Source organism: Montipora capricornis, chromosome 5 (assembly GCF_036669925.1).
Source record: "Montipora capricornis isolate CH-2021 chromosome 5, ASM3666992v2, whole genome shotgun sequence".
NCBI classification, from domain to species: Eukaryota; Metazoa; Cnidaria; class Anthozoa; order Scleractinia; family Acroporidae; genus Montipora; species Montipora capricornis.
Genome location: NC_090887.1, coordinates 12,053,929 through 12,081,428, shown reverse-complemented (window position 1 = coordinate 12,081,428; position 27,500 = coordinate 12,053,929). Strand labels below are relative to the sequence as shown.

General features: G+C 39.2%; 3 protein-coding genes and 1 long non-coding RNA gene across 8 annotated transcripts in view; 2 read left to right on the top strand and 2 right to left on the bottom strand.

Annotated features, from left to right (window-relative positions):
• Positions 1 to 3,972, bottom strand: part of LOC138049506 (F-box only protein 11-like) — a 28,227-nt gene extending 24,255 nt beyond the window's left edge. Inside the window, exons 1-4 of the mRNA XM_068895800.1 lie at positions 2,783 to 3,972; positions 2,556 to 2,656; positions 2,254 to 2,377; positions 108 to 246 (exon numbers count right to left, since the gene is read on the bottom strand). Coding sequence (XP_068751901.1) covers positions 108 to 246; positions 2,254 to 2,377; positions 2,556 to 2,656; positions 2,783 to 2,870 — 452 coding nt within the window. The 5' untranslated portion in view covers positions 2,871 to 3,972. The remainder of the gene's footprint in view (positions 1 to 107; positions 247 to 2,253; positions 2,378 to 2,555; positions 2,657 to 2,782) is intronic.
• A 121-nt stretch (positions 3,973 to 4,093) lies between these two features.
• On the bottom strand, positions 4,094 to 16,778 carry LOC138049508 (2-oxoglutarate and iron-dependent oxygenase JMJD4-like). Of its 4 annotated transcripts, none has more exons than XM_068895805.1 (10): positions 16,689 to 16,778; positions 15,435 to 15,545; positions 14,599 to 14,650; positions 13,764 to 13,895; positions 13,552 to 13,578; positions 11,516 to 11,728; positions 10,167 to 10,194; positions 8,941 to 9,027; positions 7,141 to 7,197; positions 4,094 to 4,752 (listed from the first exon to the last, which is right to left on the bottom strand). In XM_068895805.1, the coding sequence occupies exons 1-10, from the start codon at positions 16,702 to 16,704 to the stop codon at positions 4,366 to 4,368; spliced, it is 1,110 nt and encodes a 369-aa protein (XP_068751906.1). In that variant the 5' UTR covers positions 16,705 to 16,778; the 3' UTR covers positions 4,094 to 4,365. The 4 variants fall into 4 exon arrangements, with proteins under 4 accessions (XP_068751906.1, XP_068751903.1, XP_068751904.1 ...); XM_068895802.1 differs by lacking the exon at positions 16,689 to 16,778 and adding an exon at positions 16,089 to 16,562; XM_068895803.1 differs by lacking the exons at positions 13,552 to 13,578; positions 16,689 to 16,778 and adding an exon at positions 16,089 to 16,563.
• LOC138049516 (uncharacterized) lies at positions 4,699 to 13,545 on the top strand. Of its 2 annotated transcripts, XR_011132395.1 has the most exons (4): positions 4,699 to 4,796; positions 5,324 to 5,404; positions 9,454 to 9,568; positions 12,378 to 13,545. It is a non-coding gene; the product is annotated as an uncharacterized lncRNA (long non-coding RNA). The 2 variants fall into 2 exon arrangements; XR_011132394.1 differs by having other exon boundaries at positions 4,763 to 5,404.
• The window catches only part of LOC138049507 (PHD finger protein 10-like), a 28,451-nt gene continuing 17,703 nt past the window's right edge, over positions 16,753 to 27,500 (top strand). The window contains exons 1-11 of the mRNA XM_068895801.1: positions 16,753 to 16,892; positions 17,833 to 18,121; positions 19,622 to 19,702; positions 19,975 to 20,042; positions 20,156 to 20,221; positions 20,624 to 20,752; positions 22,149 to 22,258; positions 23,377 to 23,509; positions 24,503 to 24,589; positions 25,024 to 25,132; positions 26,233 to 26,345. Of these exons, the coding sequence (XP_068751902.1) occupies positions 16,881 to 16,892; positions 17,833 to 18,121; positions 19,622 to 19,702; positions 19,975 to 20,042; positions 20,156 to 20,221; positions 20,624 to 20,752; positions 22,149 to 22,258; positions 23,377 to 23,509; positions 24,503 to 24,589; positions 25,024 to 25,132; positions 26,233 to 26,345 (1,197 nt within the window). The 5' untranslated portion in view covers positions 16,753 to 16,880. The remainder of the gene's footprint in view (positions 16,893 to 17,832; positions 18,122 to 19,621; positions 19,703 to 19,974; positions 20,043 to 20,155; positions 20,222 to 20,623; positions 20,753 to 22,148; positions 22,259 to 23,376; positions 23,510 to 24,502; positions 24,590 to 25,023; positions 25,133 to 26,232; positions 26,346 to 27,500) is intronic.

The following is a 27,500-nucleotide window of genomic DNA, read 5'->3' as shown; positions in this document are numbered from 1 at the left end:
GACGTGTGACCTTGTGGCCTAATACTCCTCTTTGGCCTAATGCCTCTAACGTGTAAAAACATGTAAACTGCCATAATATAATTTATCAAACATGCAGAGACACTTACCATAAACACCCATCTTGGCAGATTGTGTTGAGTCGAGAACATGTCTGCCCCATTCTACAAAGGTCCCTTTCTTGAAGATAGGAGCAGATGAGAAGAAGCACTTCATCGGGGATGGCATCAACATAACATTTAGCATCACCTGTTATTTTATCCAAAGCAAAACCACAAAAGTATTAAATCCGTTGCAAGCATATACTTCAATACAAGGCAGGTCTAAAACACAGGTCACACTCTAGAGATCACGACTAGAAATCCCTGCTCCACTGATGAACACCTAAGCCAGAAGTTTCCCCTAGACAAGGAACAACATTTTTGTAGATTGACTGGGGCTAGGAGACTCTTTTGGTGTTGTTTATATATCTGTAGCACAGTGACATGTACACTGCCCTGTGATCCCTGACCTGTAATTTAGACCCACTGTTTCTTGTGCATTGACCTAACAGAAGTGTGTCATGAGCTTGATACATACGGTATCCCCCAAAAACACAAACAACAAGGCCATAATAAATAAACTTTATGTAATGGACAACGTTTGGGAAGTACATTAGAAAATAATGGGAATTAAGAGAAAAAGAAGAATAAAAAAATATTTTTACATTACCATTGTATAGTGAAACCTAAATCAATCAAGCTTAAAGCGCCGTCTACACAAGCAATTTTCAGGTGACAATTTTATGTGGCAAATATATTTCATTGTTGACAACTCACAGTTAAGTGGATCAGCAACAAGGGCAGATCCAGAATTTTCCCTGGGAGGGGATGCACCACTAAGGAATGGGGTGCACACCCTCCCCCTACATGAAGATCCACCCCTTAGAGCAATGCCTTTGGACAGCAGAGATAAGGCAGAAACAAGCTGAGGTTGCCTGGTGGTTCTTTAATGGCACTCACTAAGAGGCAGGGATTTGCCACATTTTACGTGATGATCGAGTTGTGTTTGTATGTGAGAACTTTTATTTGTCACATACAGTAAAAAGCTAACACACCAGCTTTTCAGCAAATACATTAACCCATTGACCCCTGAGAGTGACACTTAGTACATTTTATGCTGGGGGGGGGGAGGGGATCCTAGAGTGTTTGAGGTGTGGGGGGGGGATCCTAGGGTGTTTGAGGTGTGAATGAGTTTAAATAAATATTTTGCCACATAAAAATTAGCCAAATTTCCTTGTCTGCACAAGCAAATAAAAATTGTTTTAGAAAAACTGCTCGTGTAGACAGGGCTTAAAATTCTACCCAACATTAAAACCAGAATGTGACAATAGGTCTCACAAAATATTTATAATTAAAATTATAATTTAATTATTATGATTGACAGCGGGTGAATTCTAGTAAATGTATCATCACTTCTTCAAGACAACAAAGAACCAAGATAGAGATCAAGGAGATAACATAAACATATATTGGAACGTACTTTCACAACAGTTCAATGGCATAAACTAAACTGGATGTAAATAAAGCACTTACTAATTAAATATGAGTGGTTTCAGCCACAGTCACAACTTCTATTCACTTTATTGTGAATGGAGTTTGCAGCTTCATCGATTTATACACCAGCCTGTGGTTTTATTCTTTTTACAATATCACATAAAATTTGTATTCTACATTATTTATGTGACCAATGTGTATTTAACTGGATTCTGAAGAGAATCAACGGCACTAAAACTTCACGAAATAGGATCAGCAGAGTTGCGGAAATTTTACCCGCAATCAAAACACCTTTTTTACAAAAATAAGCTCACAAGGACATAGACTAGCTACGATTTATTCGGTTATAGTCCAAAACAGTACATTATTGCTGATCATGAACTAATTTATTTAAAATTATTTTTCACCGTTTTGATCCGCTCTCAAATTAAAAATATCATTCTGGTGTAAATTCATTTTGCCCTATTGAATGTTGAACATTTAACGTAGTAAACAAAATATATAAAATCAGCTTTCACTGCGAAACCCAAAGCTCTTCAATTTTAATGCAAAGTATTCTATTCAATTTCGTGACAGGCGACAATATAAAGCGAGTTAAAGGGCACGTGGAGCGACAAAGACATCGGAGACAAAAGACGCTTGGGTGATTTGGCACGATATCAAGATGGAAGAAGTTGAAGATGATTTTTTTAACGCACAAAAGTAAAACGAAATTTCATACCTTTTTCTGAAGCAGAACGTTTACTCCGTGAATTTAAACGGTTGCAAGATCTCTTCGCTGCCAAAAAAATGCGTGGGCTGCGACCTGTTTTATCTCGATTTCTAGTCAAACGGGACAGAGATGCCTGAAAAATAATCGTAAAAAATCGTGGTTAAGTTTTTTTAAAAATTAGGGCTGATCTGTTTCGGTTTTGACAAAGATAAAACAACAAAAATGATTTCACGCAAATCTCGTTCTTACAACAGAGAAATTAACTTGGAAAGGTGAAGTCCACGTTACGACTGATCGACCGGTCTACTCACATCTAATCTATCCGTTGTGTTCGCAGTTTTTTCCTTGCCACAATCTATTCCCTTCATAAATGGATCTTCAGGGTCGCTTTTCTTCTGCGGTTTGCTCTTCTCTAAACAGGAGGACAAAAGAACAGGTTTGGAGTCGGTTAGCTCAGAAAACTTGCCGTTGCTTGATCTCCTAGCAAACATGATCCTTTTACTACATTGAAATTCTTCCAAAATCACATCATCCTTACTCAGATTTTCGCGGCGAGTATTCGAGGATCCTGCTTTAGTTTGACGGTAATATTCGGAGCAAATCCTTGGCCTTTTCGAGGAAGACATCGTACGTTTTTTTTTACCAAGACACAAGCTCACAGCTGTTTGCTATTGTCAGAGAAACTGCATTGTTTTTATGCGGAGGAAATGACGAACTCTTTTTGCAGCCCTCTAAGCCAATCAGATTGCAGTGTGGACAAAAAGAGTATATTCCGTCCAATCGTTTTACTGCATCTAAAGTCAATGGAACCAAATTCAAAATCGCGTAAAATCGCTAGCTGCAGTTCCTGCCACAAGTTCTTCCTTAAAAAAAAAAAAAATTCGTCTTCCTTTCCTCCCCATAGCTGAGATGACAGCAAATTAAATCAACAGTTTATTTTCATTATTTTTTTAATGGCATGGGAAAACCGACAAAAGGACTCACTGCGCATCTGGGCGTACGAGCCCGCGACGCGACACAAAGGTGTGGAGGTTCCTGTTTCTGGCCTTCTTCCTCGCAAGCAATGTTCTTCGTGCTGTACCAATTTTTTAAAATTAAGGCCTGTCTAACTTTTGTAGTGGTATCTTGTTGAGGAAATAGTGCAGAATGAACGAGACAAGCGCGAATTCCTCGCTTCTTCATGTACCCCTAATATTGTGTATCCTTCTATGAATCTTCTTGCGGATCTCCGCTCGCACGGCTGAAGCTGTACTTACTCCGGAGGCGTTATGTTAAGATGTTCTAGATTTTATTAAAAAACGCAGGAAAGGACACACACGACCTTATTACCAGAAAAAAGGAGTGATATTGGACTTTCAAAACCCTAGGGAATCTCCTACCCTGATCTCTTCAACGATATGAAGGCCATAACACAATTGGTTTAACGAACAAAAACCATAGGTAACACGCCTCTGCAAGCTGCACGTGCGTCTATTGTCACTTAGCTATTGTTTTTTTTGTCAAGCGACCCAATTCATTTAAGTTTTAGAAAGTATCTGGATTGTCTTCGGTAGCCGGTAGTGCAATGAGGTTCGACCAGAGTTAGCCTCACAGGTTCTCCGTGTAGTTAATCGGTTAACAGCTCCAAATCCCAGCTGTTGAGCGCCGACACACGGAGAGTCTGTGTGCAAGCTAGGCCAGAGTTAGAGAACAGTGAGATTTAGCACGATCGAGTGTTTACCGCCAACGGCAAACGTCGGTCTAAAATTTGCGTTTTGGCAAAATGGAAGAAACTTGTTTGATCTGTCATAACTCAGATACAGGCCTCCAGTTACCTCTCAAGAAAGAGAGAGAGAGAGAGAGAGAACATAAAAAATGTAAGATTTATTCTTTACTTATTTGTTTACAAAACTTGCACTTCTTTTTTTGATAAAAAAACAAATAAAAATTACATGCCAAAGCAAAAAAAAAAATAATAATAATAATAATAAGTAGAATGTAGGCAAGGCTCTGCTGTGCTTCCCATAGCTTCTACTTCCAGTTTACCGGCGTTTCACGAAAACCTGACGCTAAATCTTTCGAATGACGAGAGCTGTTTTCTGAACAATCTTCTCGACATTAGAGTCCTGAGAACTGCATATTTCATTTGTTTGGGCTCGCCATGTCAATATCATGCAAAAGTTTGTGAACTCTTGACTGAAGATCGACATTTTGCAAATCAATAAAGGATTGGTCGTCCTTCACACAAACGAGGCACTCTTTAATCTTGTGGAGATCGTATCTGCAATACTCTATCCATGTTCTATGTTCTTGTCCGTCCCGAATCTCCACTGACTTTTTCCAGTCTTGGAATACGAAACTTTCAAAATCTGGTCTCGCCAAGACGAGGCCACTCTTTTCATCGTCGGTATCTCGTTGGCTGAAAACCACGTTTCTTTGTGCCAAAGCGCAAATGCGTCGGCTTGCTATAACATGAAGAAAGTCGACAAATTCTTCGTAGTTTATTCCACAACTTGCTCTCAAAATCATCTGGCAAAAGAAGTAGACAGTGCCGAATTGAAACAACTCTACAGGTATGGTGGAGAATAAATGAAACATCAAAATGGGTTCAAATACAAGATATACTAGTGTATCTAAAAGAAAGTACTAGTAATGCTGCGGAACATTCTGTTTCTACTGATTCATGTAGACTTTTTTGAAAATAAGAATCTTAATTGCTTTCCGGCCTAGGCTGAATTCATATTCTTATCTTTCTGCCGATTTTAGGCTGAAACTATTCTTGTATTATTCTTAAATGACATTTCTGTTTTAGAATGTACTGGTGAATCATGTACAAGTGTTCGGTGTCTAGATCTGCATCGCGTTACATTGTGAACGTGCTCCATCGCTTTTCGTTGCAGTAAGCGAGGTCACGCCAGACGACACTTGGCCGTTTTGGCTTTAAAAGATGCATTTCTCACAGAAACAACATGATGGAAACGAAAGTACCCGATTTTGTTTCAACTAAGATTAAACAAAAAAATATTTTTATACGGTTAAGTTAAAAGCGTATAATTGTGTGGATGGATGATCAAAAAAATCGTTTCCTTTTTTTCTTCAGATTTTGAAAGTGTGTTTGCTAAACACCCGACTGGCAAAAAATTGAGCTTGGATTTTTATCATAAGGCCGTTAACTTTGAGTGTAAGTTTTGGATTTCATGGTCCGCCATTACTCACGCTCAAAACTGATCGACTGGCCTCGGAGGGTTGGATCTTGGGACAAGTGACGTCATTCGCTCAATAGCTTAAAATTTCAGCTTGTAAACGCAGTTTACAACATGTACAACATGTATGTTTACAACATGTATGCAAAACACGAGTTTAAAAATCTGAAAGCCCGAAACTCCCGTGCTGCATATTAATTCAGTCGCGTACAAACGCATTGCGTGTTTTGACGTCATTTTCTCCTTGATCCAGCTCTCTCAAGAACTTAAAGTAGTAATGGCGGACAATTAAATAGGTAAATCCCAGTTAAAATAAACAAGTGTCTTTTTGAAATTAAGGCTTAAAACTTTGGTCACTCAGTGTTTAGGGTTAGGGTTAGGTGATTTGATATTTTGATCATAGTACCACTTTAACCGATAATGTACCTGCTTTGTGGCGTCGTCGTTGTCGTCCGGCAAGGACGACGACGACGACGACGGCTACGAGAACGTTGTCCGCTAAAAATATTATAATTTATTCCCTATTATTGTAATAATTTCGTGATTATTCCAAGTCGTTCGGCATGGAAATTGCGTATCAACATTCCAAAAACAAATTTGGTATGAACGATTTGTATGTTTGGAGAGAAAATTTAAAATTCACCGCCAGATCCTTGCGTCCTTTACATAACCTCAAATTTGATCATTTTAGTCGTGGTCTGGACGAGATGAGCCAAGAAACAGGGGCACCCAACGAGAATATAGTTCAAAACCACTTACACATAGCATTGTTAAACGTATTTTAGTATTTAAACGGTAGATATAGGCATATTTTTATCCCCTATAAAAATTTTTCATCTGTTCGGATTTCCTAGCTGAAAGTCTAGTGATCCGAAAATTATAGGGATCAAAACTTGCCTTTTCGAAAATTTCAGCCAGAGAAAAGGCTCCCGAAAATTATAGGTGACCTTTTTAGGGTAAAAATCCGTTAAAAATGGGCAATTATACCATTTTTCAGATATTCGAAAATCCTAGGACAGGCAGGCAAGCAAGGAATTTTACAACAAATGTTCCAAAAAATTCTAGATCTCAAATCGTCTTCCGAACAGATATTTTCCGAAAACTGACGTTGGGTGCCCCTGAAGAAATGTACCAAAATGTGAAAAGCACATGCGGCGCGTGCATAGCCTTTGTTTTCGTTCATTACAGCTGTTTTTTTGCGGCGGTCTCGCAGCCGTCGTCAATTTCCTTTGCTAAAGTTTCCTACTATCATTGAAATGGAAATGAGTTGCGTATTCTTATGCGTATTCTTATGCAAATCCTTCCTTGTATTTGTACATGTTCATTGCCGTGACTTCACCATCTTCAGTTCCCACGGCCTGCTCCCGTCTGGGCTTGAAGCTCAGTCGGTAGAGCAATGGTGATCTAACCCGAAGGTCGTGGGTTCAATTCCCAACCTTGTCAGAGTTTTTTTATGTCCGTGTGTGGGCCCATTCCATTAGTAGGGCTAACGCTCACATGGTTCATATGGGGTAGAAACTTAGCACTTCACATTACACTCTAATCAGTTAAGTCCGTTCATTTCCCTTACAATAGTTGAGCACCAACACTCATGCACATCGAAACCAAGACAAACAGCAAATCGGAAATGGTCCAAAGGTCCAAAACGTGATCTGTCTCAACACATCATAAATACGATGATATTTTGCCAAAATTTCCTATGTCTATTTTCTACCTGACATTGTTGTTGCCAGTTCTCCATGTCTTTACAATCTTCTATACTCTGTTGTACCTACACAATCAGTTGAAAAGAAAAAAAGATCGATGTAAGCCTGTATCTCGCAACCTTTTTTTTTTTAGCAGTCTTGTTGCGGCTGAAATTGAACGTGGACAAGTTGCTTGAGGATTGTTAAAGCCCGTGCACACAGAAGAGTATTTCGGGAAAATGGCGCGATAAATTAAAGCGATTTCAGATTCGATTTGAGCGCGAAAAGAAACTGCTTCAACCTCGTTCCGAGGGCTTTTCCTTCAATTGGGAGCGCGGCGGAACAAATTTGGCTCCAAGTGTGGGAAAAGCCCTGGGAACGAGGTTGAGTCTGCTTTTATGGCGAGCTTAAGCACGCGTGTTTTTGAGACGCGGACGGCAACCGGAAGAGAACATTCCGCGTGCCAGGGCGGTAGTGTCTCCCAGATTTTTATACTAATCATCTCAAATGGAGAAAAGATACTTAGCAATGTAAATGTGGTTGTGTGAAGACAAGTTACAAGGGAAAACAACAAAAAACCGCGCAAAAATAGACCTCTTTCATAACGGCGGCCAAATAAATTATTCTTTTGTTTTAATGCTAATAAGCCCTACTAACCTCGCTAAGACGAGCAAATTTCAAAAGAATATTTGTTTTAAAGCGAGGGCAGTAGGTCTAATTAACATAAATACAAAAGAATGTAAAGTTGGTCGCCATTTATGAAAGTGGTCTATATCCCTGTATTTGTAAGCATCACCGATAGGAAACCCGAGTATCTCGAGACGCGTAGAACGTATGCGCAATAACAATAGTAGGCACCGTCCTTAAGATTGGAGTGAAACTAAGTTCGAGTAAGCATTTTTTGCAAGTGCGCGTCCTCAGTTACTTCAACCCCTGAGTCGTTCCGGTTGTCTCTAAAAGGGCGCAATTGATTATGTGCAGTGGGGGGTGTGCTCAATTGATCAAGGGGGGAGGAGAAAACCATTCTCTCCCTTGCGCGCAACTTACACAAGTTACTCTTGCGGAAACCCGTAAGAGATGACTGGGGCACAAGTCAACTAAAATCTCCTTAGTTTGAGAATCGCATTTACTCGACTAAACGCTGAGGCGTTTATTTCATTTATTACATATTCGAGGGCGGCGATTATTTCAAAATCATATTTCTTTAATCACTGACAACACTTACGGTAGATCATCTGCTAATATTATTTAAAACGGAAACTTGATAAAAGTTTTAATGTCTCGCATTTTTGCTGAAATAGAATAGGAATTGTTTGGCTTGTGATCAACGTTCAGAGAATTATACGTGTTCTTGTTTTTTTCCCCCCTCACAATCCTCGAATAAACGCTGCATTCTTCTGATTGGGTGCAGCGTTTATTCGGGGGTGGAGTATAATGGTACTTTTCCTTCCATTTGCGGCATTTAATCAAGTAACTACGGTATCCTAAAGATTAGAAAACTTTCTTTAGTTCTAAGTCTTGAAGCGGATAAAATGGGAATTCTGACGCCCAACAAAATCTTGAGTTTTCGGTACTGTTCAGTCATCTCCTAGGTTTAACATATAGGACATTTGCATGATGACGTCATTTGATTACAAGTACCAGAATCCTTCAGGGTTTGCTTGTCTCATGCTAATAAAGCTATTGTTATTTTTACCCCACTGGGAATACAAAATTTAAATAAGAAAAGAAAAACAAACTGAATTCTGGTATTTGTAATCAAATGATGCCATCGTGAAAGTTGCCTATTCTCCACTACTAACACGTCTGCAAGGCAATACCAATGATACCTTTTTTAATTCGCTCTGTATGTGTTCCCACATCTTGAAAATCCCACAAGCGTTGGTCCAGTTATGATTTATAGAAATTGTGTCCTCCTTTGAAAAGGAAATTAATAAGTAAGTATCAATGTTACTCCTTAAGTCTACTTGACAGGAAGGGTGACGAGCTCACTTTGTGACGTTTATTGCCAGCTTTTCCCGACGTATGTGATCGTAAGTTAGGGAGAAGGGGTTGAGGATACTTTGTGACGTTTATCATGAAGAGCAGGCATCAAGTTCTCAAGCAATAGGCCATTTGCGAGATCATGTCTGCCTCCTCTTCAAAGCGAATAGAAGTGCGAAGTTTTTGTGGTGGTAATTGGTCTACTTTACATGTGAATGAAAACTAATTGTCATAAGAAAAACTTCACACTTAGACTCGATTTGAAGAGGAGGCAGACATGACATCGGAAATGGCCTATTTTGAACATGTCAGATACAATACAATACAATACCAACTTTATTCATTCCATACAATGAAAGGGAGAGATAACAGCGGTTATCCCTATACGAGGGTATCCACCCGGATGTTATTGATCTGGAGTCGATTTTAATGAGGGAGGAAAACCAGAGCACCCAGAGAAAAACAAAGAAAAAGGTAATTAAAAAGCCATATAATAAACTAGCTTTTCCCGACGTACGTGATCGTAAGTTAGGGAGAAGGGGTTGAGGATACTTTGTGACATTTATCATGAAGAGCAGGCATCAAGTTCTCAAGCAATAGGCCATTTGCAAGATCATGTCTGCCTCCTCTTCAAAGCGAATAGAAGTGTGAAGTTTTTGTGGTGGTAATTGGTCTACTTAAAGGGACACTTTGTGTTGGATATCAAAATTAGGCGTGCAGCTAAATACTTGCATTTCTGGAAATAAGTGAATCAGCCAATCAAAAATTAACGCAAGCTGCTGGATGACATCAGGGAAATCTAGAGTAAGCAATGCAAACTGCTCCGGCAGGTGTAAAACACAGGTCACATTCCATAGGTCAGGGTACATATGTCAATGTGCTACAGACAAATAAACAACACCAAAAGTGTCTCCTAACCCTAAACACTTTCCCAAAATGTTGTTTCAGGACTGGTCTAAGTGAAACGTTTGGCTTAGTTGTTCATCACTGGAGCACCGAGACTCCTAGTCTTGACCCGTGGAGTGTGACCTGTGTTTTACACGCGCCTAAACTGCTTTGAATACAGCCTTACCAAATTCCACACTTGATGGTGCCAGCCACTGAAATGGAAAAATGGTACCTTTAAACCCAATGACCCCTGGGAGTGAGACTTAATAGATTTTACTCTGTCTCACGTCCGACAATTTTTCTCGCCAACTGGGGGTGTCCTATGGCGCATGAGAAGTGAATAGGTTAAAGGGCAGCCACATTACAACCCAATTTGGGTGTTTTTTTTTGGTTCTAAAGAAACTGTAGTGTTGCATTGGTGGCATGGGGAGAGAAACACCAAATAATTGAATAATTGAATGAATTAGTCAGATATTAATATTCTGTCGGCACAACTAGAGAGGCTCCAAAGGTATCAAGGGATCTGTTAGAACTATTTAGGATTTTTGGCAGGAGACTTTGGCGAATGCTCATCATAGGTCAGTCATTCTTCCTGTTTGCTTGCTTTTCTTTTAGTTTCATCAGTTTTTTAAAAATGATCTTGACTACTAGTTTATAATAATAATTATTATTATTGTGTATTACGTTTAGTTGGTCCCTTTTCTCAAGTCTTGTGCTGCTGCATTAGATGAGGAAGACGTTTCCAAATAGTTTTTGGGTACAGTTTTGGTGGTTTTTTGTGTCTGCATAGCATATTGTCTTCTCATAAGGCTGTAACCAGGATTGGTTTGCATTGTATGCCTGACTAATGCATCCTCAAAAAAGCTTTCGCACTGAAACTCAGGCCAGTGTAGTCAGAATATTTTACCTCCATCCAGCTGTCACAGGGACATTATTTTCGGCACAAGAAGTATGGGTTATTGACCAAGCGTGAGGTCAAGATGACTGGATATTGGCCAAGTTCTTTTTTTGCGTGTTTATGGACCTCGACTTCGTCTCGGTCCATAAACACGCAAAAAAAGAACTTGGCCAATATCCAGTCATCTTGACCGAACAATCTTGGTCAATAAAGGATTTATTATATGACTTAAAACACCAAAAAATGATCTTTGATCTTGTGGGACCAAGCGAGAAATCCCGAGCGGGCAGTATCGCTCCATCTTGCCCGCTCTGGTAGCCAATCAGAGCGCGCGATTTGGTTCATCTTGCCCGCTCACGGAGCTAGTCATATAATAATAATTATTATTGATCAGGACCCAGTTGTTCGAAGGGTGGATAGCGCTATCCGCCGGATAAATCACTATCCACTGGATAACTCAATTGGTTTTTGCTAGTGTTTATCCACTGGATAGTGATTTATCCGGTGGATAGCGTTATCCACCTTTTGAAGAACCGAGGCCTGATACGACATGTCTATTCCAGGGGTGGGGATCGAATAGACAAGCCGAACTAAAAAAAAACCGACTGCTATCCAGCTATGTAAGAAAACAATACCTTGGGACAAAAATGACTTCCCCCTCTCTCTGTATAACAGTGATTGGTTTTGATGCTTTTTCAAAGTCTGGAAATTGCACTTGGTCGGTCATGTCATCTGATAGTATATCATATGCCAGGTTACCTAGCCTGTCAGTCAAATATTTCTCCTGACCAGGGGGATAAAGAAGCCATTTCTTGCAGCCACAAATGTTTGCAGACCAACTGTATGACCTTCAAAAAAATTGTTTGAAAAGTGAGGGAGGGAGCGTGGTCCCGTGGTTTAAGGGCATTGGGTTTGCACATGGTTGCCATGGGTTCAAATCCTGTTCTAGCCTCTGGCTTGGATTTGTTTCTGGTTGACCTGGACTCAACTCTAATAATGATGCATTTTATTAAATAGCCAACTGGTTGTCTCCTTCCAGTCGGAGTTCATAACCCTGTTCCCATTAAACCTTTGACTCCCACGCCTGCCTGAACTGATTTTACTTGTTAATGGATGGTAACTGTTTGTCCCAACCGCAACCAGCCCCAGTTTCTTATCTGTGTTCATGTCACCGTTGTCACATGACGTTGAGCTAACAGACCCTTGGGTTTGACAATAACAGGTGCCTACCTTTGATGTCTAAATATATAGGGCCTCTAGGAGCCGCTATCAGTCTATTAGTGATCTCAGCCAGCCCACCCAACTCAAAAATGTATGAAGGCAGCAATATACCACAAAGGACAGACCATGTACTATACCATCAGGAAATCAGTGCCCTACATTAGGTGAAAAAGAATGCCAGTTCTTTAGGGGTGTGGCTCTTAATTAGACAATGGTTGCTAATTTAAAGTGCTACATGAACTATGATAAAAACATTCACTTCCCTTTTTCCTTCAGATTTTGAAAGCATGTTTGCTGGACACCTGAGTGGCAAAATTTTGAGTTTCAAATTTTATCCAAAGGCTGTTTGCTTTGAGTGCAAGTTTTGGATCTCACAGTCTACCATTGCTCATCTTCAAGACTGACCGATTGGACCTCAGAGGGTTGGATTGAGGATAAGATGACGTCAAAGACTTACTAGCTTAAAATTGCAGAATGTAACGCAGCTTAATATACATGCAAAACACCAGTTTATTTAAAGTCTGAAAGCTCAAAACTCCTGTGTTGCAAATTAATTTAGCCGCATGCAGAAGCATTGCAGTTTTAAACTAGTGAGTCTAAGTTTGACGTCATCTTATTCTCGAACCAGCTCAGTCAAGATTAATTTTATTACAGTTAGTAATGGCAGACCACTAATTAGGAAAATTTCAATCAACCAAATAAATAGTTGTTTTTTTTTTAATAAAGGCTTAAAACCTCGGTCTCTTAGTGCTCAGTTAACATAGTTTTGAAATACAAAGAAAAAGTAGAATTGAATTTTGGTCACAGTAGCACTTAAAAGGAAGATTTTCAGTAAAGAGTCCTGCAAAAAGGTTGAATGGATGTTTCCTTGAAGTAACATTTTCAATGGAAATCTGACATCACTTCAATAAAAAGGTGCATGGGCAACTTAAGTCCCAGTTCTCTGCTGTGTGTTTCAGTGAAAAACATGTAAAAACTCTCAGGAAATGAAAGGAAGAGGCAATTTTTTCACCGGATGGTAACCATTGCATTATTTTTTCGTAAACTGTAGCATGGAATTTCTATTTGGACAAAAAATGGAACTGATATTTTGAGAGCCAACCCCTTAAATTTATGTCCCACAAGTTTAGGAACACTGAAGGATTGTGGGATAGGGCATACAGTTTATCATCCTTATCAGGGAATACTAGTCTAAGAGAGTAACTAATTTTGCAGATGTCATTACAAATACAGCAATCTCTTCTTCGTGATTTAATGACCATGAATGTTGATATGGCCAGAATATTATTGAACCTCCTAACTCCTGTGTGAAAGGCGGATGCCCAATCAACTAATCTAACTGATTGGCAGTTGAATAAAAAAATATAATTCTATGCTCACTATAAAAATTACACCAGTCATGTACAGGTGAACAATGTCAATAGAAAAAGTTCCATGTCAAAATATTTACCTGAAAACATCTGCATGGAAAGGGGTCCTTAAAAGAAAATTAAAAATATATTGTGATTTTGTGGAAAACAGTACTATCATCTCTATGGGAAAAAAACCAGCCATGCAGTATGTATCATAGGATAATAATTAACCACAAATCCTCCAATTATCCAATTGTTAATATCACTGTTAACGATTCTGTATTAATTTTATTGTGTGGAGTGGACTCACCAGCTTCCTTTTGGGCCCATGTAGACAAAACGGTAATCATCTGTGACATCCATACGCTGATCCCAGAACTCATTAAGCCAGTCAGATTTAAAATAAATTGGCGTTTCATACACCTTGTAACGAGGAAATGCCCTGAAAAACAAAAGAAAAGGCTCTTTGAGGCAACGCAGTCGAGCCTGTAGTAATCTGTATCGGTAAAGAGAAGACGTATTTGTGTGGCACTGTGTTCCATTGCTAGATGCCTGCTCTATTACATGTGTAACTCAGTTTTCTTTGCGTGATTTCCAGGAATGTACAGTCACTGTACTGACATGTACCAGCAAGAAGAAGAAAGAAAAGCATGCAATCCAAATGTCCCCAAAAACAAACCAAGGGGTTGTACCAGCAAATGTACACAACATTTGCACCATGAAACAAAGGAATTTTATGCCACAGTTTCTTCGCTCAAGCATTAATTATATTTGACGCAGAATATAGTTTGACATCATTTTCATGTACATGTATTTGAACTGCAGAATAGAATGAAATCAAAGATCATTGTGGCTAGTTGAGCCATTCTTACAACCCTTTCATTCCCATGATCAAAATGTTCATTCTCCTAACTAGTTCCATGGCTTTCTTTGTTGGGTAGTCATGAGAATTTGATGTTATATCAAGATCACACCTCTTAAGCTGATAATAATTATTCATTCTCAATACCTGTCTGACTGACATAATTCATTGAATTGTGAGGAGAATTTACATAACGATCACTCCTGAGAGAAAAAAAGGGCTGCAAATGATAGCCGACAAAAATCCAGGCTTTCCAACTTTGAATTATTTGTATTTTACTTACTTACAAAAATGCCAGTCTTTGAGGTACAGAATCTCAGTCTTGTTCGTTTCACCTTAAATGAAATATATTAATAAGTTTTCAACAATTTCTTTACTGAAAACTATTTCTAGCCCTGTTGCTGTCCTTTTAATTAAAGGATGCATTATAAGGTGCCCTTTCATTGTCGCTTTTACTTAAACTTACACTCACATTCGGTGAATCTATCATGTACTGTTTAAAAAAAGAGCAGCAGTGTTTTACTGTAAGACCCAATAAAACATGTGTTGCAAGTTTTTTGAACAGCTTTGAAAACATTCCACAAAAAGCTTGTCCCTTGGGAGTCAGAACAAAGGTTCAAATTGTGAGAGGAAGATATCAGCATGCAAAAAAAAATTAACAAGGCAAGCCTTATTACTATTCATTATAAAAAGAATTTTAATGAGGAGTGTTTTATTGGATTTATAGCTCAAGCACATGACATTTTATCAAGTGATAGGCTGTTAGGTTCATGAATTATTAATGAGTTTTTGAAAGGGCCTATCCACTTGAGCTTACCATCACCTAGAATGGAATTTACTGTTTCATCACACTAAAGCCAGCAAACAGTAATAATTATACGAGCTCTGCTTATGCAGGGACATTCTAACTTAAGGTAAAGGTAAAGAAGGCCAAGATAACCCAGAAAAATGCTAAAGGATTGTGCTAAAAAGACTATACATAAGCAGTTAGGCAAAACATCATATTACTTTATATAACAAAAGTTGCAAAAAATAATAAATTTAATATTGAACAAAAGGGAGCTCAGAAACACCAAAAACAGAAGATGTGAGAGAACAGATTGATCTTTAGCATTATACTTTGACAACTGTCCATCCAATAATCACAGAATTCTGCCACAGACATATCCTGTTTCACTTGACTGTTGTATTTAGCTTGACCACAGTTTGCAACAGGTGCAATGGAGTGACCTGTAGTTTGAAAACACAGAACTTCAATCAAAGAAAATGCTACAGGACACCCATACTCTAGGCTCGACAAGTCTACCACTCATATACAGTAGTGATATTTTTTTTCTCTGACAGCTTCATGAGCCACTTTGATACAATTTCAGTGAATTACTGTGTTTTCTGTATTTTCACGACTGGCCAAAATCAGCTCACGGAGCAGTCCAACAAGAAAGATTTAAAGACAACACTATGGCATGCATGCACAGGGTAACAATATGTTGATTTTACTGAAAACTATTTGTAATTTCTACCTTTTAAAGCAAGTTTTCTAGTTTTTCCACATATTCTTTTATTTAAAACAACAGCTGTACACATTGTGATTTTACCTTGAACTTGGGCGGCCTGTGATCAAAGGGCTCTCTGTTTTCAGGGGTGGTGGGGGGGAACATTATTTTTGCAAACTGCAGATTAGAGCTACATTGTAGCCATACTTGATATAAATACGTATCAGGTATTCTGTGTTGGGAAGATATTTATATCGGACAATAAAACATGAAGAATTACCGAATTGATTTGACAAGATTTCCAAATAAGGCCTTCCATTCATCACCCACTCCTTTCGACTTCGCCAATGTTCGGTGACCTCAGTGGAAAACACGCACAATTGATTTGCCTCAAGGTAGTCCCTGAAGAAATCTTCGTACGTGATAGCACCCACACGCTCTACGTCATCCATAGAAAAAATTTTATCCTTGGAGCAGTGCAGACGTTTCAGTTGCTGTCAAGAAGTCTCGCCCATGGTCATCTCGATACAAAGGGTCACATAACTCACCTCAAGTGAGATGTATCTGATTGCACGATTCAGTTTTGTTGCACGAAACAACTACAGCGGGTCTACAGTAACAGTATTCTTCGTTCTTACAAAGCGACAGCTATAATAGTTCATTGTTAATTGCTTGGTTGCGAGTTGGCTAAGTGCGATCTTTTTAGTGGCGACAAAACCGGATGTGGCAAAAACGCATGCTAGCTCCCCACGAGAGCACTAATAACATAATACGCCATATATAATAACACAAAGAGTATCCTACACATATGTGCATTTACCTACACTCCTATGCATTGGCTTCCACTCAAATGCATTCACCTACATTCATACGCACTCACCTACATTCTCATGCATTTACCTACACTTCTATGCATTCACCTACATTCACACGCACTCACATACATTCCCATGCACTTGCCTACACTCCTGTGCATATAAGTAAAGGATACTCTTTGTGTTATTTTATATGGTGTACTATGTCATTGATGCTCTAAGATGTGGAGATCTTTTGATTGAGTTTACTTTTTAAGATGCCACGAAAGGTCTGTTTTTATCCTTTATATTCCTATTTTTATATGTAGAGGTTTTAGTTTAATAGAAATCGCTTCTCACAAGGTAGGACCGTGACCGTAAACTGAATTCAGCAAATTTTGTAGTACCTTAAGTAGAATTCACAGGTGTATGAAAACTGCAGACTGTCTAAAATAGCGCGGCTAAACATAGGCAGCCCAAGCTCGCGTCACTACAGACAGCCGTTGAGAATTTAAACGAGTTATAAGACTTTGTATGGGAAATAAAATACAGTCGATTATGAAGCCTAAAAATTGCTCAGTTTAACGTTCACTCAATAAAATGAATCAAAATGACTCACCTCTGGTGCCTTTTGGAGTTCATTTCACAGTTTCGGGAAGTCCGTGTTTTCAATGTTCTAAGACGAAAACACGGACTTCCCGAAACTGTGAAATAAACTCCAAATGGCACAGGAATACACCAGAGGTGAGTCATTTTGATTCATTTTATTGAGTGAACGTTAAACTGAGCATTTTTTAGGCTTCATAATCGACTGTATTTTATTTCCCATACAAAGTCTTGTAACTCGTTTAAATTCTCAATGGCTGTCTGTAGTGACGCGAGCTTGGGCTGCCTATGGGCTAAACAGTATTTAAAGTCTATGCACCCATTTCAAATAGCGGCGATAAACAGTATTTAAGGCTAAGCACCCATTTTAGAACTGTTAGCTTTCAATAGCTGTGATTTAGGGTTGGTCTGCATTAGGCTGGCCTGCAGTCTGCAAGTGTCAGACACCACCGAAAATTCATTGAGGAAAACGAAAAGCATACGATTTTAGGGTAACTAGATTAGTAATAGAATGGCTGTACTCTAAGTCCCATGTTAAAAGAAAAGAAAAGAAAACTTGCCAGCATAGGCAACTGAAGACAGATGTCCATTGTCCATTGAAATCATGTCATAAACATTTTACAGAGGAAGTCAGCACCAATTAGGGAACCAAAGCTCGACACAAGAGAGGATGAAGCAGAACAAAGGGCAGTTATGCTAAGTACTGATGAAAGTGACAAGAACACTGATGAAACTATGGAGAAATCAATACCCCATTTACCCCTCCAGGATCTGGACAATTCAGAGGGTTACTTTTCAGCCCATGACTTGATTGAGTACCAGTGGCCTCCCGATCGGTCAGGGGAGTTCTACCTGCTGAGGCATCAAGTCTGTCAGTTTTTGGAAATTGAATCTCTGGAGGAAGAATACCCAGGTACGCTTATAATTAAGTATCCAAGGCTCATTTGTTGTAGTTTTAAAAAGTGATGAATAGATAGTGCAAAGAACTTTGAAAACAAGGGCTTTTTTATATTGTGGTAAAATATTGGCGTTTCAAGGATAAGGAGAGTGTAAGCCCTTTGTTACGATTCAGTCTGAAGAAGGGCTAAAGCTTGAAACATCAGCTTACAAATCTCAACTAAATGGTCACTTTTCTTCTATCATCTTGTTTGTTTTATTGTTGATGAAAAAGAAACACAGCATTTCACACTGTGAGAATGTATAGAACATGTCTCTTTGTAGGGTCTGCTAAATCTGCAAGCCAGCAACCCATGCGAGCCATGCGAATTTCGCATTTAAGTCTAAGCACCCATTTCAAATAGCGCTGATAAACAGTTATTAAGTCTAAGCACCCATTTTAAAATGGTTAGCTTTTCAATAACTGTGTGACTCGCATGTTGACTCGCATGGCTTGCCATGTTGGCTCGCATGACTTGCAGCCATGGCTCGCATGACTCACAGTCATGGCTCGCATGGCTCGCAGCCACGGCGCGCATGACTTGCAGTCATGGCTCACATGACTCGCAGCCATGGCTCGCATGGCTCGCAGCCATGGCTCGCATGACTCACAGTCATGGCTCGCATGGCTCGCAGCCACGCATGACTTGCAGTCATGGCTCACATGACTCGCAGCCATGGCTCGCATGACTCACAGTCATGGCTTGCATGGCTTGCGGCCACGGCTCGCATGACTTGAAGTCATGGCTCACATGACTCGCAGCCGTGGCTCGCATGGCTCGCAGCCATGGCTCGCATGACTCACAGTCATGGCTCGCGTGGCTCGCAGCCACGCATGACTTGCAGTCATGGCTCGCATGGCTCGCAGCCATGGCTCGCATGACTCACAGTCATGGCTCGCGTGGCTCGCAGCCACGCATGACTTGCAGTCATGGCTCGCATGGCTCGCAGCCATGGCTCGCATGACTCACAGTCATGGGTCGCATGGCTCGCAGCCACGGCTCGCATGACTCACAGTCATGGCTCACATGACTCGCAGCCATGGCTCGCATGGCTCGCAGCCATGGCTCGCATGACTCACAGTCATGGCTCGCATGACTCGCAATGATGGCTCGCATGGCTCGCAGCCATGGCTCGCATGACTCACAGTCATGGCTCGCATGACTCGCAATGATGGCTCGCATGGCTCGCAGCCATGGCTCGCATGACTCACAGTCATGGCTCGCATGACTGGCAATGATGGCTCGCATGGCTCTCAGCCATGGCTCGCATGGCTCGCAGTCTTGGCTCGCATGGCTCACAGCCATGGCTCGCATGACTCGCATGGCTCGCTGGCTCACACATTAGTACAACTCTCTCTTGTATGGCAAAGTCCTGGTCCTTCAACAAGAACCTTAAACCAGCACCAGAAAAGACTGATGCAAGCCCTAACCAAACACTATTTTTTGTTATTAATTTAGTTATTTCTTTATTTCAGAGCTTGAGAGTCACATTGTAACTGAGGATGAGTGTCTTTATCTCAAAGAGAAGGGAATCATACAGAATGATGAAAATCAAGGTACTGTAACCCAATTTAGTTTTAAAGAAACCTATTATGGTCACACTGTCTATCAAAAAAGGGGTTTACACTGTATATTAACAACATGTTGCACCATTGTGTTCTGTGTGAAGGGACTCTGGTTTATAGAGGTGTTGAGTTTATGTTTTGTTTCAAGTAAAATTGGACTTCTTGTGCACTTGTAAGTTGCATTTGCTTTTAAAATTTGTGTTCCATGAACTGTACTTTACATTAACTACAGCTGTACATCTTTATTATTTTCACATTATCAGAATTGGAAGCATTCAAGACAGAAGACATCTGCCAAGTTATGATTGATGGTTTTCCACCAAAATTCCAAGTACACTGCACAGTCACCTCAAAGATGTTTCTTTTTTTTGTCACCCATTTTTATAATAAAAATAATAATTATTGTTGTTCTCATTAACTTTTGTTTTGTACTTTTCTTATTAGGAGTATATCAGAGTAAGTCATGTTAAAGAACGTAAAAGGCTTCTTAAGAAAGCTGAAGAGGAAAAGGTATGTTAGACAAAGTGTGTAAAACAATAATTATTATGTGAAAAAATGAAATAAAATAATTATGTGAATTTAAACTTTGTAACTATTTCTTTGACAACTGTACAGTACCAAAGAAAAATTATTGTAAGATAAGCATTATGGAGAGATTAATAGATTGCTGCTTCAAGCATACCTAATTTATTTATTTATTTATGAAATCAGTTACAGTGTAGATGCATGATCGTGAGGGAATGTGGGTTAATTAAAATCCTATCTAAGACTTGGTTGATAGACACAACAAATTTTGTTGTATTTCTCCCAATATTTCAAATGTCCGAGAAGTCACTCTTCATAGAGAAATTGTTATGTGACTACTTACATGTAATAAACATGTTTTTGGTTTTCCTGCATTTTCTTTTCCAGAAAGCATTAGAAACAAGAAAAGTTGCCAACTACATAAAACGGGCTATCAAAGATGCAGCAGAATTCAATGCACAATTAGCTCAGCAAAGAAGGGAAGAAAGGTGCTCCTACTTTGATATGCAGACTCAAGTAAGCTCTTCGAAATTATTAGTTCATTGAGCCTTTAATACTGCTGCCATCATTGCAGATAAATGTAATGTCAAAACATTTCTATAATATTTTTAAAACTAAAATGTTTATTTTATTACGTTGAGACTGCTTTATTATTGTTGTTAGAACGAGTTTCAATCGATTGTCATAGAACCAAAACCAAAATAATTACTTTGGCCAATCAAAAAGGATGGAGACAATCCATTAGACCAATCAAAACTAGAAGATTAGTAATTAGTAATGTAGCCGACACAAAGTGCGGGAAAATGTGCACACGCAAGCCATGATTGGTTTCACCTCTGATGGGTTGAAAAAATGGTCGAGAATTTTGAACCAATTAATGACTGAAGTAATGCAAAACCTTTAAGCAACAATTATTGGCTAATTCCTTTCGACACTCAATTGAAAACCAAGTGCTCTATTATTATGAAATGCATGATAATTAGATGTATGTTCCTTTCCCTTCGTCTCAACTTCTACGGTACTGTATACATATTAATAATACACTTTATTATTCCACTATTATGCCATTTTACCATATTTGGTCAAGAGAGCGTGCAAAATATGATACGGTAATACACTGTAGTGTCCTGGTTTGACCGGTTTAGAACAGAGCAAATACAGACGGAATGGGAGTTTTTCAATCGTTTTCAACACGATGCAAAGCCTGAAAATTTAGTTTGTCATTGCTTGTCACTCGTCATTTCTTTTATGCAATCAAATAAAGTACATGTGGCTGGCTTTTTGTGCTGTTTACATCGTTCGCAAGCGCCCTGAAGGAGATAGATGATACATTTTGTTAAAAACAGCCTTACCAAATAAAATTGAAGCAAAATAACACCTTTCTGTAGTGGAACAATAAATCTCTTATTCGATGGTTTAACATATTATAATACCTGTGGACATTTTGCTCATTGCTCGTATTTTTCCTCGCCCCTGCAGGGCTTGGGAAAATACTACGCAACTTGCAAAAGATCTGCATGTATTATAAGTTAAACCGTCAAATAAGATGTATTTATTGTCTCCAGTATTGCTTAATAATTACTTTCACTCTTCAATTTAATATACAGTAGACAGATAAGATCATTTCCTGAAATGACCCAAATCCTAACCCCTAGTTTTATTGTTGTAAATGGGTAGTTGGCAATGAGAACTGAAGGAACACGCTTTGTGTTCTCTATCATAATTGAGTTTACATCTAATTACATGTCGCTGTAAGTTCTTAATTGAAGAAAAAACCCATTTCTCTTCGTAAACATGTTGGTGTCATTATGTAATAAATATTAGTTTTCTGATATTTACCCCTTGATTGTGAAACCTTGTCACTTAATAACTACTAGTAGTCATTTGGTAACTCCTCCAAGTTGCCTTTCAGATTATCCATATTCCATCAAACAAGACAACAAGATTACCAAAACACTGCACCAAGCCAAGTCTATACCCAGTAGCTCTTTTACCAGGACAATTCCAGGAATACTTCAAATGGTCAGTAGATAATAATGAAACTTGTTGTATTGTTAAGTAGAAGAGCAATTTAATTATTTGGTTGTGTTTTTGCCATGGTTCTAGTATTGTACCATAGTCTTGCTAACAGGTGCATCAATAATAAATAACAACTATTCACCACTACGATGGACTGGCATCCCATCCAGGGGGGAGTAAAAATACTCCTAGTTGCTTAATGCCACAGAAACCAGGATAAGCTGCTGCTCTGATGGGCCACTTTGCTTGTAAACAGACTTTTTTTTAAATTCACCACTACAATGTAGCTACCGACACTGAGGTGAATTAGTTGTTTTAGTATAATACTAAAACAGTGAGATAATAATTAGCACAAAAAGATGATTGTAACTCATTTATTCCTGCAAAGATTACAACATTTTTGGGCCCAAATTCCGCACAAATTGTTCAGAGGTGAATAGCAAAGGATATCCAGAGTTTAAGTAGCCAATCAGCGCACACATTCATGGCTATAGATCCACTGTCTTAGTATATACTAATTATTGTTATATACGTAGACTTTCACTCAACAAAATGAGCACTGTGATTGGTTGATTCTTGGTCACTTGCCCCTGGTCAAATTCAAATGTTCATGTATTCCCGACAAGGATACAATTCCACAGTTGTTGCCTGCTCTGGATGTTTTGCTATGATTGTTGAAGGAAAAGTCTACATACATGTATATAACTAAGCACTTAATGTCTGGTCCCTCGAGTAACTACTTAGTTAGTTTTGTTTTCCTTTGAAGAATATCAGTACCCTTGGGAAACAAAACTACAGCTGTGACTGTTTTCCCTCAGGACCATACATTATGTGTATATCATTACAGTCATGTATCTGTTTTTTTTTATGTCATATAGATGACATGAGGCTTCATTTGGCAACTTGGAAATATATTTTTATTTCCTTGCATTTTTTTTTTCTCTGTTAGTTTCACAACTGTTGGAAAGAAAATCTTCTTCCTAACAAGAACTTTCAAAGCAACACAAATTAAATTTTGGAAAGAATGATGTTTAAAAATTATTACTGTGAAGAAAATATGCAGTTAATGTGAATAAGTACAGTTCTGACGTTTAGATACTTTTGGCTTTACGCATATCAAGGTACAGCCCAGAGGAACTGAAGAATTTGCCCTTAGGTACTGTGATGGATATGCCGAAGCCACCACAACCACCTGCACCGTACATCCCATCCCAACACCAAGAATCAGAAGAATCAGATGATATCTCCCTACCAGTCAGTCTCTTCAACCTCTTATTAAATTATACTGAAACAAAAGATTGTGTTTCTGATTGGTCAATGACAAAGGTTATAGCGTGCCATACGGAAGTAACGCCATGGAAACAAAGCAATGGAGTGATTTCGTCGAATTTATAATAAAAAAATAAAAAATCATGTGAACTTGCTTGTGCATTTTAATTTTTATGGTCACTTGTGATGTTTTGAAAGTTCACAAATTGCACTTGCCTGTAGTTCATGCAATTTTGAGAACTACTGTGAGTCTTTCAAAACATCAATCGTGCCCATAAATCATGAAATTCACTTGCATTCATATGATTTTCTATAATTACTGTATTTCATTCGATTGGTATTATAGTAGCTTTAGAGAATTAGGGACCGTGTTCCACCATTTGGGCCAGTAGGTACTTAAAAGCATTGGATTACATTGTGAGGTAGGGACATTAAACCGTATGTGCACTGCAGGTCTATATTCCCGTACGTAGCGGAACGGATAAAAGTTCACTGTTTCTTTACAAAAATGATTGGAACCGTTCCACTTTTGATCGGACCCGTGCCATTTTTCCTCTGTTGTGTAAACGCGCCTTAAGACTCAAGGTCTTTAAATACATGTGTAACCAATGAGAAGACGTTGTGTTTTGTAATTTCGTCTGCCAAAATGTTAGACCTTTTAGTCTTTTCATGGATGGGGAAAATCAACTGTACGTCCTAATATAACCCAGTCCCTTCTTCATAAGATGTTGTTGTTTACTAGAGAGACCCCGACACATTGTTGGGAAAGAGAAGGTCTTGGAGTGTGTGGTGTTATAGTTTGGCCTTTGGCGACAACCATCTGGTAGGGGACACTCAGTCGTTTTTGAGTTGGCTGCTATCGCAGCTGTCTTCAGTTGCTCTCGACTCCTGGCCCTGTCCTACTTTCAACCATTGGCCTTGTGGTGCTTGTGAAAGCTTTTAGTGCAGGAAATATCTCCTTGCTTTCTTGTAAATCAGGAATCCTCAGCAGGTGAATCAGATGGAAAGAGTTCAGAGAACGAAGTTGAAGAACCTCCTCCTAAGAAAACACCTGGCAAGTACAAGGCAAGCGCATTATACATATATACTTGTAATATTGTTATTATCTTTACAAAATGCTCGAAATTCATAATAAAATCACTCTCAGTTAGTGGTGAAAGCGTGCGCCCTCGTCACACCCTCAATTCCTGATCTCGGCTTTTTCATATGTTGGTTAAGTTTGTTGGTTTTTAACTTTGCTCTTAGAGGATCATCCTTCTTTGCGGTTTCTCCAATTTTCCCTTCTCATCGACATTTGAATTCATCTTGTTCTTTTGGTTAACGAAGATTTGATTCACCGTCTCCATAACTTGTTCTCAGCTAGATATGCTTGGGGTAATTCTTTCCATTAAGGGAAGTGATAAATAAGTACATGTGTGTTGTGTTTTTGCAAGTGCATGTATCTTCACATTTCAGAAAATTAATAAGAAAAGACGTCTTTTTAAAATCTGCATGTACAGCCTCCAAAACGCCCCAATGCCTTGTGTGGAATTTGCTTGAAAGGGTCAGAAGCGAACAAGAAAGGTTTCCCGGAGGATCTTATTCACTGCTCTCAGTGTGAAAATAGTGGTAGGTTAACCTTACAGTTAGTAACACCCCGGTATGTGAGACTCTCAGACTCTCCCCCCCGCAATGTTTTCCACTGCGAGGCTTGGCATGGTAAAACAAAGCTTTTTTGGTCTCCCGGGACATTATGGCCGCCGTGTGACAAGGGCGAATTGGGTTCGGAATCGTGTCCCGTTGAAGCCTGTATGTTTTAAGGCTTCTTTCGCAGCTGCTCACGTTGCTGCACGAACTGGTATGATCATCCTAACTGATCTCTGTTTTGTGGTTCGCCTCCCACGTCTGTGACCCAGGTTCAACCTTGGCCTCGGGTCACACGTGGGCTTAGTTTCAGTCGATCTCAATCTGACTCTGAGGGTTTTTCTCCGGGTACTGATCCAGTTTTCCTCCCTCATCAAAATAAACTCTCAATCAATTACATCTGGCTGTGGGCGGATACCCTCGATGGGGATAACCTCTGGTATCCTTCCCTTTCATTGTGTCAAATAAATGAATAAAGTTGCTGTCAGTTCATGGACCTGATTCATAAATGGCGGTCAATTTATAATTTTTTTGTCAAAGTGAAAATTAGCCTACCAAGCCTCGAATACAGTGAATTGAAAAGAATTCTTGCTCTAAAATGAGGCTTGGTAGGCTAATTTGCACGTGGACAAAAGAATTATAAATGTGACCGCCATTTATGAATAAGGTCTATATCCATTCCGCAGTTGCAATATGTGACATTTCATATATAAATTCTAAATTCAGAACATCTCTTTCGGTAATCATTCTTAGGGTGCGTTCGATTGACCCTGTTCCGGAATAAGAATACGTGGAGTGATGATTTAAAACTGTATGTTTGGCGTTTTGAAGCAACAAGTATAACAAAGATATATATCAAATCGCATTTTAGCGGGTGTTTGACTATTTCAGTGTGCATCTCCATAAAAGCGAAGGATTTCTAACTTCAATTTCATACATTCCTATTCCGGAATACGGTCAATCGAACACGCCCCTAATGTCTGCAACTCGATTTCTGGGTTATTTGACAAATCTCACACGGGTGAGGTACACAGGTCAGTACCTTAGTGAATGATTAGGGCATTGTATTTTGCTGATCTTTGCAGGTCATCCGACGTGTCTTGACATGAACACACGGTTGGTAGCTGTGATTCAAACCTACCCTTGGCAATGCATGGAATGCAAAACTTGTATCATTTGCAGGGATCCCTTTGATGAGGTAACGCTGACTGGTTTTGATGTAATCGATTTTCAAATGTACAATATTGTGGCCAACTCAGTGGCAATTTTGTTGGGCATGGCTCTTTACTTTTAGTAACTTTGATTCATTTCAGTTATTTTATAAGGCATGCGTTCGCCATAGTAAAAAAACAGCGAAAATACAATAAAAAGAAAGAAAGAAACTCAAAATGAAACAGATTCCTTCTCAAGCACTAGCTTTTGTGGTCACGTTGACCAGAGAAGAAATTACTATATGAAGATCTTTTCGATCATGAAAACTTTTGCTGGTGACTATTTGACTTTAGAAATCTCGTGTGTCAAGAAAGGTTGATCATGGGCTTCTTGAGGAAATCCTTTGTGTTTACTAAATTAAAGAGTGTGAGCAGTAGTTTCTCTGTTAAAACAATACTGAGATCTCCAAATAATACACTTCATCTTCCAATGACAATAGGCTAGTTCAGGGAAATAATTAGCATTTTGCATTGTTCAAAACCCTGAACCTCGACTGTGTTCTTTTGTTGCTGCACAATTCGAAACTAGCCAATAGACCTTTTTACCGATACGGCGGCCATTTTGATTTCTATTGTTTTTCAAAGGACATTATGGGATGCTCAGGGGGCGAATGAATATGTATTTGCCCCCTGGGCATCCCATAATAGCTATTCGAAACAAAAGAAATCAAAATGGCCGCCGTATCGGTAAAAAGGTATATTACTACGCGATACAAATTTGGGAGGTGGACGACACTCCAAAATACTCCACTTGGCCTATTGATTCGATGCCATGTGGTAATGTCCTCAGGGCTTCAAAGATGTCCATTTCACGTTACAGAAATGAGACACAATTTTCGGTTTTCACATGACGTCACGGCCGCCATGTTGGAGCCCCTAAACAAAGAAACGGCGGCCATGTTGGAGCCCCCACCAAATCCTCCGGGAATTTAACTCTATTATTATGCAAACGTTTTCTTTTGTTTTCGTTGAAAAACGAAGCTGTTGATCACGTGAGTGAAAGCCAACAATCGACAGATTTTAGCATCACGTTTACATGAAACGCGAATGGCAAAAGTGACCACGTGACCATGATTTTTCCGCCAGTTTTGGCCTCCGTCTGTTGCCGCTTGCCGTTTCTACGTGAAAGTAGGCATTTTCGC

What these genes read in the sequence shown, in the direction of transcription:
- LOC138049508 (XM_068895802.1), bottom strand. Translation starts at nt 16,260, where the DNA reads ATGGATGACGTAGAGCGTGTGGGTGCTATCACGTACGAAGATTTCTTC. An exon ending in TTCCATGCAGATGTTTTCAG is followed by an intron (nt 11,729 to 13,551) that starts GTAAATATTTTG and finishes ATTTTTTTGAAG; the next exon opens with GTCATACAGTTGGTCTGCAA. An exon ending in TACAGAGCGAATTAAAAAAG is followed by an intron (nt 7,198 to 8,940) that starts GTATCATTGGTA and finishes CTGATTGTGTAG; the next exon opens with GTACAACAGAGTATAGAAGA.